A 13,705-nucleotide genomic window follows, 5' to 3' on the forward strand; every position below is an offset into this window, starting at 1 on the left:
TTTTATCACTTTTGATAAACCCTTTGATTATCAAAGGTTGCACTGTAATTTTAAAAGCACTGTAGCACGCCTAAACTAGTAGGGTGTTACAATTTCGGTATCAGAGCCGCTAGGTTGTCTACTAGACCGTCAAGATATGTACAATCATCATCAGATACAACCTCGACTCACGGTTCAGTAAGCCTTTACATGTTTTAGTAGCTTTTTATAATTAGAAAAGCATGATGGAAACATGTTAGTGAAATATTGATTAATTATGTGCGTGTCTAAGATCTCATGTATGAGGTCTTAAGTTTATTATGTTGACCACTTCCTGATTAAACTAACTTATGGGTTCACAGGCTAGTATCATATAGATACCCGGAGAAATGTACGAAGTCAGGGTAATGTGGTTGGAACTAGTGGCGGTCAAGGCCACCAAGAACCCCCTCCTTTGCGAGGCCAAGGTAGAGGTCGTGGACAGGCTCATGGTTTGGGTAATGTTAATCCACCACAAGCTCCACAAGATTGGGAGCATAGGTTTTTTGAGTTGCAGGCTAGAATACAGCAACAGGATGAGGAGATTGTTAGGCTGAGGCAGCAAGGCCCTCAGGTTGCTCCTCTTCCTCAGGTTGGTATGGCCCCAGTACCAATGTTGCCAGCGGAATATCCTATAGCTGGCAACAGGTTAGTACCACTATATGAGTGATTTCGGAAATAGGGACCTCCAGTCTTTTTGGGAGGCCCTGATGTTATGAAAGCTGAGCAATGGCTAACCACTATGAATCGAATACTAAATTTTATGGGAGTCACCGGTAGCGACAGAGTGGCCTGTGCCACATTTCAGTTCTAGGAAGATGCTCTGATATGGTGGGAGTTAGTATCGCTCACATAGGATGTTGTTGTTATGAGTTGGGATGAATTCCAGGATTTGTTTAACTCTAAGTATTATAATGAGGCTGTTCATAGTGCAAAACGGAAGGAGTTTACACAATTGGTTCAAGAAGAATCAATGTCAGTGACGGAGTATACGACAAAGTTTAAACGATTGGCCAGATTAGCCTCAGGTATAGTACCTACAGATTACACTAAGAAGGAAAAGTACTTGGCTGGGCTTAATGCCAAGATTCGTCATGATTTGACAATTACAACCGATGATGCTACCCCATATGCACTGATGGTACAAAAGGCTCTTCGAGCTGAAGGTGCAGTACAGTTTTTGCATGAGCCCCGAGGGACTCAAAGTTCTTGTGGAGTCACTACTTTGCCTCCTTCTAGTTTGGGTAGGAGTAGTAGTGATTCAATTTTTGATTCAAAAAGGAAGACTCCTTTCAGACCAAGCAATTTTAGGCAGAACAAGAGGTTCCGCGGGAATCGTGGTCAGAGTGGTGGTCGTCATGGTGGATTTACGTACCCAGAATGTCCTCGTTGTAAGAAACATTACCTGGGAGAATGTAACAAGAATTCCTGCTTCCAGTGTGGTAAGATGGGACACTTTAAGAGGGACTGCCCTCAGTTGACAAGGGGAGAGCCAAAGAAGGAGTTCATACCCACTCCTGCCTGGGTATTTGCCATTACACATGCAGATGCTGAGGCTAGTCCATCAGTTGTTACATGTCAGCTTTTCATAAATAACTCTAATTTTACTGTATTGTTTGACTCTGGGGCTACACACTCTTACGTGGCATCAAAAGTAATTGATAAACTAGGTAGGCCCTGTTATAGTTATGAATTAGGTTTTCGAACCCTTTTACCTAGTGGGGAGTTAGTTATCTCCAAGAGGTGGATTAGGGATGTACCGATCACAGTGGATGATAGGGAGTTAAGTACTGATCTTATCGAGTTATCTTCAGCAGACTTTGATATCATTTTGGGGATGGACTTCTTATCCAAGAATGCAGCTAGTATTGACTGCATGAGAAAGATGGTAACTTTTCAACCGGTAAGTGAAAAACCATTTGTATTTGTGGGAAGAGTTCAAGGTTCTCGAATTCCAATCATATCAGTATTGAGAGCTAGAGACTTATTAGAAGATGGGTGTATAGGTTATCTGGCAGTAGTGATTGATACCAATAGACTCGAAATAGTTGGACCTAAATATGTGAGAGTGGTTCAAGAGTTTTTAGATGTGTTTCCTGAGGAATTACTTGGTTTACCACCCCAACGTGAAATCGATTTTGTTATTGATCTGATACCGGGAGTAGAGCCCGTTTCTAAAGCACCATATAGGATGGCTCCATCTGAACTTAAGGAATTGAAAGTTCAACTTCATGGAATGTTAGATATTGGGTTTACCCGACCTAGTGTATCCCCCTGGGGAGCTCCAGTATTGTTTGTCAAGAAGAAGGATGGATCCCTTCGGATGTGTATCGATTACCGGGAGTTGAACAAGCTTACAATTAAGAACAAGTATCCATTGCCAAGAATTGATGACTTGTTTGATCAACTTCAAGGGAAGACAGTCTTCTCTAAGATCGATCTTTGCTCTGGGTATCATCAGTTAAGAATTCGAGAGAAAGATATTCTGAAGACTGCATTTCGTACGAGGTATGGACAAGATGAGTTTCTAGTGATGTCGTTTGGATTGACTAATGCTCCAGCAGCCTTTATGGATCTTATGAATAGAGTATTTAAGGATTTCCTTGATCACTTTGTCATAGTGTTTATCGATTACATCCTTGTATACTCTCAGTCGGAAGCAGAACATCAGCAACATCTTCGAATGGTCTTACAACGACTTACAGAAAACAAACTTTATGCTAAGTTTAAGAAGTGTGAGTTCTGGTTATCCCAAGTATCCTTTGTAGGTCATATTGTTGGTGAAAATGGTATTATGGTTGATCCAGGAAAGATTGAATCAGTTAGAGATTGGCGGAGACCGAAGACAATTTCTGAGGTTAGAAGCTTTATTTGCTTAGCTGGATACTACCGTCATTTTGTAGAGGGATTTTCTAAGATCTCCATGCCATTGATAGAATTGACTAAGAAGAACCAAAAATTTGTGTGGTCTGATAAGTGTGAAGCCAGTTTCCAAGAACTGAAGAAGCGACTAGTCACAGCACCAGTGTTAGCCTTACCATCAGATAAAGAAAAGTTTGTGGTATATTGTGATGCATCTAGACAGTGTTTGGGGTGTGTCTTGATGCAGGCCGATAGGGTCCTTGCTTATGCTTCTCGTCAGTTGAAGGAATATGAGCAACGTTACACAACACATGATTTGGAACTTGAAGCAGTGGTGTTCGCATTGAAAATTTGGCGACACTACCTTTATGGGGAAAAGTGTGAAATTTATACTGACCACAAGAGTCTCAAGTATTTCTTTACTCAAAAAGATCTAAATATGAGACAAAGACGGTGGTTAGAGTTAGTCAAGGACTATGATTGCGAGATTCTTTATCATCCTGGAAAAGCCAATATAGTGGCTTGTGCCCTGAGTAGGAAGGGCCCTGGACAAGTTTGTAGTACCAAAATAATTTCTCCCCAATTAGCCACTGACATGGTCAATGCAGGTATTGAGTTTGTGGTGGGCAAACTTAGTAACTTGGCACTTCATTCTGACCTAATAGAAAGGATCAAGTGTGCCCAACTGGAAGATCTTGAGTTAGTTAAAACTCGAGAGGAAGTCTTAGTTGGACATGTTAAGGACTTCACAGTTTCTGATGCTGGTATGCTCCTTTATAAGGCTCGAGTTTGTGTTACAAACCATGGTGGGCTTAAGAAAGAGATTCTAGATGAAGCTCACACCACTCCATATTCGTTACATCCAGGTACCACCAAGATGTATCAAGATTTGAAACCCTATTATTGGTTGTGCGGTATGAAGAGAGATGTGGTAGATTATGTGTCAAGGTGTTTGACTTGTCAATAGATCAAGGCTCAACATCAAAAAATGGCAGGGTTACTACAGCCTTTGACACTCCCTGAGTGGAAATGGGAAGATGTTACCATGGATTTTGTGGTTGGATTACCTAGAACTACTGGAATGTATGATTCAGTTTGGGTAATTGTGGATCGTTTCACAAAGTCAGCACACTTTTTGCCAGTGAAAACCACCTTTACAGTGGGTCAGTATGCTGAGTTGTATGTTAAGGAGATAGTGTGTGTCCATGGAGCTCCGAAATCCATAGTTTCATATAGAGATCCAAAATTTACTTCCAAATTTTGGCAAAGTCTTCAGAAGTCCATTGGTACGAAGCTGAAGTTTAGTACAACTTTTCACCCCCAGACAGATGGTTAGTCTGAAAGGACGATTCAAATTCTAGAGGACATGTTACAAGCCTGTGTGTTAGATTTTGAAGGTTCGTGGAGTAAGTACCTACCTTTAATAGAATTTTCTTATAACAATAACTATCAGAGTACAATAGGGATGGCTCGCTATGAGTTGTTGTATGGTAAGAAGTGTCGATCACCTATTCACTGGGACGAAACTGGAGAAAGAAAGTTTTTGGGTCCTCAGTTAGTTAAAAAGACCAGTGATGCCATCAAAAAGATCAAGGCACGGATGCTTACTTCCCAAAGTAGGCAAAAGAGTTATGCTGATCCTAAGCGCCGAGACATAGAGTTTCAAGTAGGAGAACATGTTTTCCTACGGATTTCACCAATGAAAAGTGTTAAATGCTTTGGAAAGAGGGGCAAGTTAAGTCCTAGATTCATAGCGCCATTTGAAATACTCGAAAAGGTTGGACAAGTAGCGTATCGATTAGCTTTACCTCCAGCATTATCAGCAGTGCATAATGTTTTTCACGTATCAATGCTGAGAAAGTATGTATCTAATCCAACTCATGTCTTGAGTTATGATACACTAGAGTTGGCACCAGATCTATCCTATGAGGAACAACCAGTTCAAATCCTGGATAGGAAGGACAAAGTTCTACGGAACAAGACTATCTTCTTAATCAAGGTACTATGGAAGAATAACAAGGTGGAAGAGGCCACCTGGGAGTTAGAGTCTGAAATGAGGACTCAATATCCAGAGTTATTCAGGTTAGATTTCGGGGATGAAATCCTTTTAACGGGGGGATAGTTGTAATGACCGTTATTTTTAGACATGGGATTTCCAAACTCGGACAAGGAGTTTCGGGCAATCCGATTTTGGTAGTTTTAGGACGGCCATTTAGTTTGATTTCTGTTGAGAATTTGATTGAGGTTTCTTCATGAAACATGTTCATTATGATGTTTTTAGGTTCCTGGAAAAATTTGGTAATTTTTGGATCAGTATTGGATGATTTATAGGATTTCCAAACTCGGACAGGGAGGTTTCGGGCTATCCGATTTAGGCAGTTTTAGGACGGCCATTTAGTTTAATTTCTGTTGAGAATTTGATTGATGTTTCTTCATAAAAAATGTTCATTGGGATGTTTTTAGATACCCTGCAAAATTTTGTAAGGTTTTTCTTAGAATTTTAGGAGTTATGCAAGTTTTAAAATGGGATAGTTGAGTTTCGGGCAATTCGATTTAGGCAGAATTTGGGGGTCCATCTTAAGACTTTTCCTAGGACCCCAATTGAGTGTTTTCTATCTACTTAGGGTATTTCCATGATGTATATCAATAGGGAAACTTTTAGTTGTCAATTTAAGTCCCCGAAAGTGTTAGGGCAACACTTATTTGTCTTTCTGGAAATGTGACTTAGGGCCTTCGATTACATGCAGCTATTTCCACTATGGTTGACCGGCGCACCTAAACTCAAAATTAAGGTAAGACTAGTATAACACACATACATATGTACATGTTATTTTTATGTTTGGCAGATGTATGACATATCCGTTAAAATGATAGTTAGTGTATATACGATTGCCTCTTGATATCGTGAATGTATGTGTTTGGCAATTTAGAAGGTATGAACCAATGCTACCAATACTAGTATATGCCAGATTATTGAGTGCATGTGGTATTATGGTTGGTTATACTTTCGAAAGCATGAACTAGTGCTACCAACACTAAAACACTGAAGTACTGAGTGCATGTGGTATTATGGCTAGTTGTACTTATAGTATGGAGTAATGCTACCAACACTAGTACGAGTAAAGTACTAAGTGCATGTGGTATTATGGTCAATTATACTATGGTCAAGAATGTTTGAGACTCAACTATACATGTTTGCATTGTTTATGACTTGTTGATAGGTGTATGGGCACTTAGTCGTAGGTTAGTTATATATTTACGTTTTATGCTTTTCTCACTGAGTCTGTTAACTCACAGATGTTATGTTATGTGCAGGTAAAGGAAAAGCTGTTGTTGAACGGCAGTGAGTTTTGAGCTGGATGAAGATTGTATATATCGAGACAGTTCGACCTGGAGTGTTGGATCTTCGGGACAACTAGGGCTCACGATTTTGTAGTCGTTGTGCGACATCTTTTGATTATGTAAAGTTGAAAAATGTAGATACGGGATCCCAAATTTTATAAATGTAATACAGTATATGTTTATTTATTAAAGTTTAAATTTTATCACTTTTGATAAACCCTTTGATTAACAAAGGTTGCACAGTAATTTTTAAAAGCACTGTAGCACGCCTAAACTAGTAGGGTGTTACAGATTGCGTAGTACATACAGAATACACTAATCGTGGGATTTGGACAGCTTGCCATATCTCTGTAATCTTATCCCAAAGTTATATGGATTTCTTTGGTGACTCATGATGCGAAAGCTGAATTTGCTAAGTGTTGGCATGTTGCACGGCTTGCTCACTGCTTGGTTCAGAGGACCTCATCTGTAACACCCTAACTAACTTAGGCGTATTACGTGATTTTCAAACATACTGTGCAGCTCGTTGCTAATCAACGAGGTTTATGGAAAAACGTGATTAATTAAAATTTTGCTTTTTTATTGAACTTATAAAACAGTATTACAAAAGACTCGGGATCCCGATTATAAAAATATTTACAAAAAGTTTAACTGTTTAACTGATGCATAAAATAAAAGTCGTCTAACGACCAGTTACAAAAATCAGCCTCGCTGTCCCGATGATCGTACGCTCCAGGCCTAACCGCCCCGACATGTACAATCTCATAAGCTCGCTCACGGTCCATCAGCTCTAGCCTTGCCTTTACCTACACATAAACGTAGAACTGTGAGTCGACAGACTCAGTAAGAAAAGCATAAAAATACTCATACATAATACTAACTGCCGTGTCCAACACGATACTGAGTCCGTCATTCTTGCCATGTCCAACATGGTGCGAGCCACTACTGCCATGTCCAACATGGTGCCGAGTTACGAACGTTCATAGGGACGGTACTATTGACACGTAACAACCCTCGATCGGTCGAACGGTCATACTCATTTCTTGGTCATACTCCGGCACATGTACCGACGTGTTACTATATCCTCCACGATCGGTCGAGCCGGTCATACTCGTGCTGGTCATACTCCGGCTGTACCGAACGGGATACGTCAATAGTACGGAACCACCAACCAAGTGTCGACTGATCGGTCAAACCGGTCATACTCATTTCTTGGTCATACTCCGGCTCCGTACCGACGTGACGGGGGTTGGATGGTTCGAAGCCAACATACAACTAATGTAATCTAATAGGCTTCCTACATGCTCGCTAAACATGTAATCTACATATGCATCTTGTTATACTAATCTTACACGGATTCCGAATTGTCGTGTGCCGTCAACTGACTTGGAAGCCGAAGCCGAGCGGCGGATCGCTCCTAAACCATAAAAATCACAACGCTATAAGTGACACGCTAAATCACTTCCCGGGGACTAAAACTTGGAACTAAAAGTTTCCCTATCGATAAAAAGCATGGCAATACCCCCTAAAACATAAAAACGAGGAAAACTAGGGTCCCAGAATTTTCCCCAATGAGGTAGGCCAGGTTGCCCAACCGACCCGGTTGGAAAAGTTCGAACCCTCATCCGAGTCGGATGCACAACCTAATTCCGGTTCCTCGCAGGCAGCAAACCAAATTTTTCATAACTCGACCAATTCAACCCCAATTGGTTCCAAACTTTCCAGACCTGTTCTATACCCTCCCTAGAACATTTCTAAGGCCTCAAACTAACCCAGAAATCACAGATTCAAAAATCACCATGTGAGCTCCAAGCTTTGAGTAAAAACTCAAACTTGGCTAAAGCTCACTCACAAGCCTCAAAGCTAGCCTAGAATCACATAATCAAGCATAAAAACATAGCAGAAGACAAAACCTAGTTCATGCAACAACTACAGCCACCAATTGTCAATTATTTACTTTGAAAACCAAACTTTTGCATAAGAAAATTCTAGCATGCTCAACCTAGGAATCATACACCACAAGTAGCTTAATTAACATCTAAAAAATCATGATTTAACCTCAGAAATCAACAATCAAACTCAGCAGCAACAATATTCAAATTAACATGCATTTACTCATTTTTTATCAAAATTCCAAGAAAACAAAGAAGGACAAGTAAGAGATACATACCACAATCAAGAGTTCCTAACAATGTGATGAATCAAGCTTGAAAAACCCAACCTTTGAATCCCCAAAACCCAGCCGAAAATGGAGAGGAAAAGAGAGCTTTTCTTTTAAATTTCTAATTTTCTAACTTAGAGTTATTTTTGTAAAAATGAATAAATGAAACAAGTCACATATATTAATACATTTCAGCCATAAATAATCCATTAAATTAAACATTTATTCCATTTAAAACTCACATAAGACAAAGCACTAATGGGGCAAAAAGACCATTTTGCCCCTCCACCATAAAACCACATAAATCATACTAACGGGGTATTTTTGGGACATTCTAAATTCCCGGCCATTCCCGACATTCCCAATGTCTAAAACCCGTCCCCAAACTACTAACATACTAAGTTGTGATTTCTACTGAGCCAAACGCCGAGTTCCAAAATACCGGACACCGGAAATGCAAAATATGCAAGATACTGAATAACATAAATAACAGTAGAATAGATTATTTAAATAGCTATAAATAATCTCATAATCAACATAAACAACTGCTAATTTCCAAATTAACTAAGCGGGCTTTACATCATCCGAGCGAATGTACACGGTGTTCTGTTCAACATATTTCTTGCGAGCATGTACATAGAGTTGATTCCACGTCTCACCATCGTGCTGTTTGGTTTTATGCCCTAAATAAAACTCATTTTAATATAATCAGATTTACTATTAATATAGATCAGAAATAATATTTAATGTTGCATGGTTCACATGATTTATTTCATGATTATATGTACATAATGTATGATTTCATCTGAAACCCTTTTCACATACTTGATCCTGTTTATTGTGTCGTCAACACATTGGAAAGTAAACATGACTATGTGAATAAAGTTTCCTAGATTTATCAGACACAGGGTTTTACTGATATGATAATCTACAATAGAGTTTATTTGCATTTGGAGAAATGCTATGTTCTTTCCAGAGCATTGGTTAAAGTAAAGCTCAGGTTGGATGCATGGAGTATGCATCATAAGGGACCGATATTGAACTTTGACTTAGATTTATTAAACTTATTGTAATATATATTCAAGTCAATATCGCCTAGTTGATCCTAGATCAAATGATCTTAATCCTATTATGATTAGGCTCAATCTCAAGAGGCTATTCGTGTTCTTTGATTTTTTAGTTAAGCCCACTTTTAGGTCAGGGTGATACGTACATTTTGGGAACACGGTAGTGCAATTGAGTGGGAGCGCTAACATAAACATGGAATCTATAGCTTCTATCTGGCGAATAGTAAGTAAAGGAGGATCTCCTTCGAGCTTGACCAAACGAAAATAAATGGTGGAGATCTCATTTCACATAAGCTGAAATATCATTTATATGGGGTTAAGTGTTTTAAGGATTAAATACATTGTAGGGTGTAACGGTAATCTAATCCCTTTACAGTGTAGATCATTCATATAGAGGATTATTGATCAAATTAGGATTATAACAATGGATAACTAATGAAGTGTCTATATGGTGGAGCATATAGAGCATTTTATATACTGAGAGTGCAATTCTAAGTTCTATGCGTCGATTCAACGAAGAATTAATAAGTCAGTGAATTTAGGTTATAAATTTTTGATCTGCTTATTGGAAGCTCAGTTATATAGACCCATGGTCCCCCCACTAGTTGAGATAATATTGCTTGTAAGACTCATGTAATTGGTTTTGATTAATCAATTATAATTCTCATTTTAGACTATGTCTATTTGTGAATTTTTCACTAAGTAAGGGTGAAATTGTAAAGAAAGAGTTTTAGGGGCATATTTGTTAATTATGATACTTTGTATGGTTCAATTAATAAATATGATAAATGACAATATTATTAAATAATTATTTATAGTTATTAAATAGTAAGAATTGGCATTTAAATGGTTGAATTAGAAAATTGGCGTTTTTAAGAAAATCAGATGCAGAAAAGATAAAACTGCAAAATTACAAAACGTGAGGCCCAAATCCATACAGATAGGGCCAGCCACTTTTGTAGGGTTTTTCCCTCTGATATTTTCATTATTTTAATGCCAAATAATTCAAACCTAACCCTAGTGGAATGCTATAAATAGATAGTGAAGGCTTCAGGAAATTTACACTAAATTTTCTACTTTTTCATTCAGAAAAACTGAGCCTCTCTCTCTCTCTCTATCTTTGGCCGACCACTCCCTCTCTCTCTTCTTCCTAAAGATTTCGAAATTCTTAGTGTTAGAGTAGTGCCCACACACAGCAAGTGATACCTCAATCATAGTGAGGAAGATCGTGAAGAAAGACTTTCAGCAAGAAGGAGTTTCAGCACTAAAGAATCAGAGAAAGAGATCCAGGTTCAGATATTGATAATGCTCTGCTACAGAAAGGAACCAAGGGCTAGATATCTGAACAGAAGGAGTCATATTATTCCGCTGCACCCAATGTAAGGTTTACTAAACTTTATATGTGTTTATTTCATCGTTTTAGAAAGTTCATATTTAGGGTGTTAATCAACATACTTGTGAGTAGATCTAAGATCCTGGTAAAATAATTTCCAACAACTGGCCTCAGAGCCATGGTAATTGATTTGCTTGCAAGAAATTTGGACTTTAAAACGATTGTTTGATGTTTTGGATGGTATCATGTTGTATTGAGTGTTATTTGATGTTTGTGAATTTTCGTGAAAAATAATTGAATATCTGTTGCTGAAATTATTTTTCTTGGATAGTATGGAAAAAATTAAGCAAGTTACTTTTTTATAGAACTCAATTTCGATTTAATTTGAATTAGTTATGATTTTTTGAAGTTTCGAAAAATATCGGGATCGAGCAACAGGGACACGCGCGCGGAACAGGCTGCATGCAGCCTCCTGCGCCCACATCCCTCGACCATGCACCCTCTAATGCGCAAATTTTTTGTTTTTCTTCGTTTTTTCATGCTATTTCATGGATTTAACTTCCGATTTTTTGTGTAGTTCTGTATTTATACATTTACAATTCCTAATTCAATTCTAATTATCATAATTAAATTAATTAATATTTTTTAAATTTAATTCATGATATTAGTGTAATTTGAATTTGAAAATAGTAAATATCTATCTTTTTTGCTTAATTATCTATCTTATTTTTAAATTTGATTATATCTTATCTTATTTTTAAATTTAAGGTTAGATATTAAATTTTTTAAATTAATTTTTTTTAAATAATTTGACCTTATTTAAATTTAAAATAAGATAACTATAATTATGTAATTTTAAATAGATGTAAGATATTTTGCTAACTTTTAAATTTTGTTATTTTATTTATTTATATTACATTTAAAATCTGAAAAAGATATTTATTTATCTTTTTTAATTTTTTTATTTAATTTTTATTTATAAAATAACATTAAATTTTTAAAAGTAGTTAGCATATTTTGAAATGAGATTTAGGTTGGTTGAAACCTAATTTTTCAAAATTATAGGTTTAATTTTAATTTTTTTTTAATTTCGAAATTTTTTTAAATTTTCGAAAATAAATTTTTTATTTATTTAATTAATTATTTTTTGAAATTATTTATTTAAAATTAAATACATCCTACATCCAACTATCCAGCTAACCTTGTTGCAGGAGTATGTGTTTTAGCTTGTTTGTAAGTTTTTTAAAACCTATTATTGCTTGATTGCAAATAGCCATGGTTAACTTGTTGACAGATCCAATGATCTGATTTTAACTCATGGCTCCCTTGGTCAAGTAAATAATTTGTAACATGTATATTTACAATCTTCTTTCATCTGTGTATGACCTAGCAACATGATAGGACCCATCCAAAGTGTGCCTGTGTGAGCCTATGTGTTTAATTTCATTATAGATGCATATAGGTTGTTGTTGCTAAATAAAATATCATAGTTTTTGATAAATTTTATTTAGGCCCATTTAGTTTTTGGGCCTATTCAATTAATAACAGTTCTTCATTTTAAGGTTAAATTCCTCTCTTTTGGGCCTTGTGTGAGAGTTGGGAGCCATAGAAGAGGGTACGACATACTGAACCCAGCACCCCCTCCCCTCACATGAACCACCCCAATTGTGAAGGCCCATTTGCCTGATTTGAATAACTGTACTAGGTTAATTAAATTAGTTTAACCTAATAAAATTGATTAGCAACATAATTAATTTCATTTATTTTGAAATTAATTTAAGAAAACCATAGTTTATAGAATTTTTATTCTAAGCTAAACTATATGTATTTTCTTGTATTTAATTAAATATAGAATTATAACCATCTAGATTCTTTCTGAAGCTTAATTTAAATTTTTCATTAAATATTCCTATTTAAGGTTAAAATTAGTTATCACTAACTAATCAACTTAAATCTGAATATCTTTTGAATTTAAAATTTCAAAATTAAGTTGAGAAATTTTACGCATTGGTTATTAAGATTCTTTAGATATTTTTTTAAGTTGATATCTTTTCGAATATTAACTTAAAATAGAATATTTTCATATTAAGTGGTTAAAACTTAATTTTTGATATTTAATTAAATTTTAATTTGAAAATATTTAAGTTCTAGATTTTTTCTAATACAACTTAAATTAGATATTTTTTCAAATTTTGTGGAAAAGATACTTAGTCAAATAAGATATTTTCTAAATAGTTATTTCTAGACTACTTATTATTTCTAATATTAAATAGGAAAATATTATACATTGTGAAATTAATTATTTATATAATTAATTTTGGTACAATTTATTTTAAGTATATTTTTCCTAGTATTAAACTAGACATTAATAATTAAGCCTTCTCTACACTTAATTATTTATTTCTTCAATTTAATACATTTAATTAATTTGAAAATTAAATATCTAAGTTGATTTTCATCATGATACTTAAATATTTCTTTTTCATGACACTTAATTAAATAGAAAATTATGTTTAGTTGAAATTTATTTTTCCAACTAAATTTAAATAATTTTCAAAATATATTTTTCCTTTATTTTATTAATCAAATTTCGAAATTGCATTTTCTAAATGCTGGAATTTCGAATTTTATTTGCAAAATAGATAAAAGTTGTAAATTATTTAATTTAATTTTGGACCAACCTAAATCAATGATTAATTAAAATAAATGAAGTAAAATATATTTAAATAGAAATTGAATTAATTAGTCAAAAGAAAATCTAGATAGATATTATCTGTGTTTGCTAGAAGTATTTTTCTAGGGTATTTATTTAAATAGAAAATTAATATTTAAGTTGATTTTCATCATCATACTTAAATATTTGAAATTTTTCTTATATATTTAACTAAATAGGAAAATTATATTTTTTTGTTGTAAATTAAT

General features: G+C 35.4%; 1 protein-coding gene across 1 annotated transcript; it reads left to right on the plus strand.

Annotated features, from left to right (window-relative positions):
• Positions 1–4,345: 4,345 nt before the first annotated feature.
• On the plus strand, positions 4,346–6,227 carry LOC133034294 (uncharacterized). Its single transcript, XM_061109349.1, has 3 exons — positions 4,346–4,962; positions 5,162–5,178; positions 6,196–6,227. The coding sequence occupies exons 1-3, from the start codon at positions 4,346–4,348 to the stop codon at positions 6,225–6,227; spliced, it is 666 nt and encodes a 221-aa protein (XP_060965332.1).
• Positions 6,228–13,705: the final 7,478 nt, after the last annotated feature.

Source organism: Cannabis sativa, chromosome 2, assembly GCF_029168945.1.
Source record: "Cannabis sativa cultivar Pink pepper isolate KNU-18-1 chromosome 2, ASM2916894v1, whole genome shotgun sequence".
NCBI classification, from domain to species: domain Eukaryota; kingdom Viridiplantae; phylum Streptophyta; class Magnoliopsida; order Rosales; family Cannabaceae; genus Cannabis; species Cannabis sativa.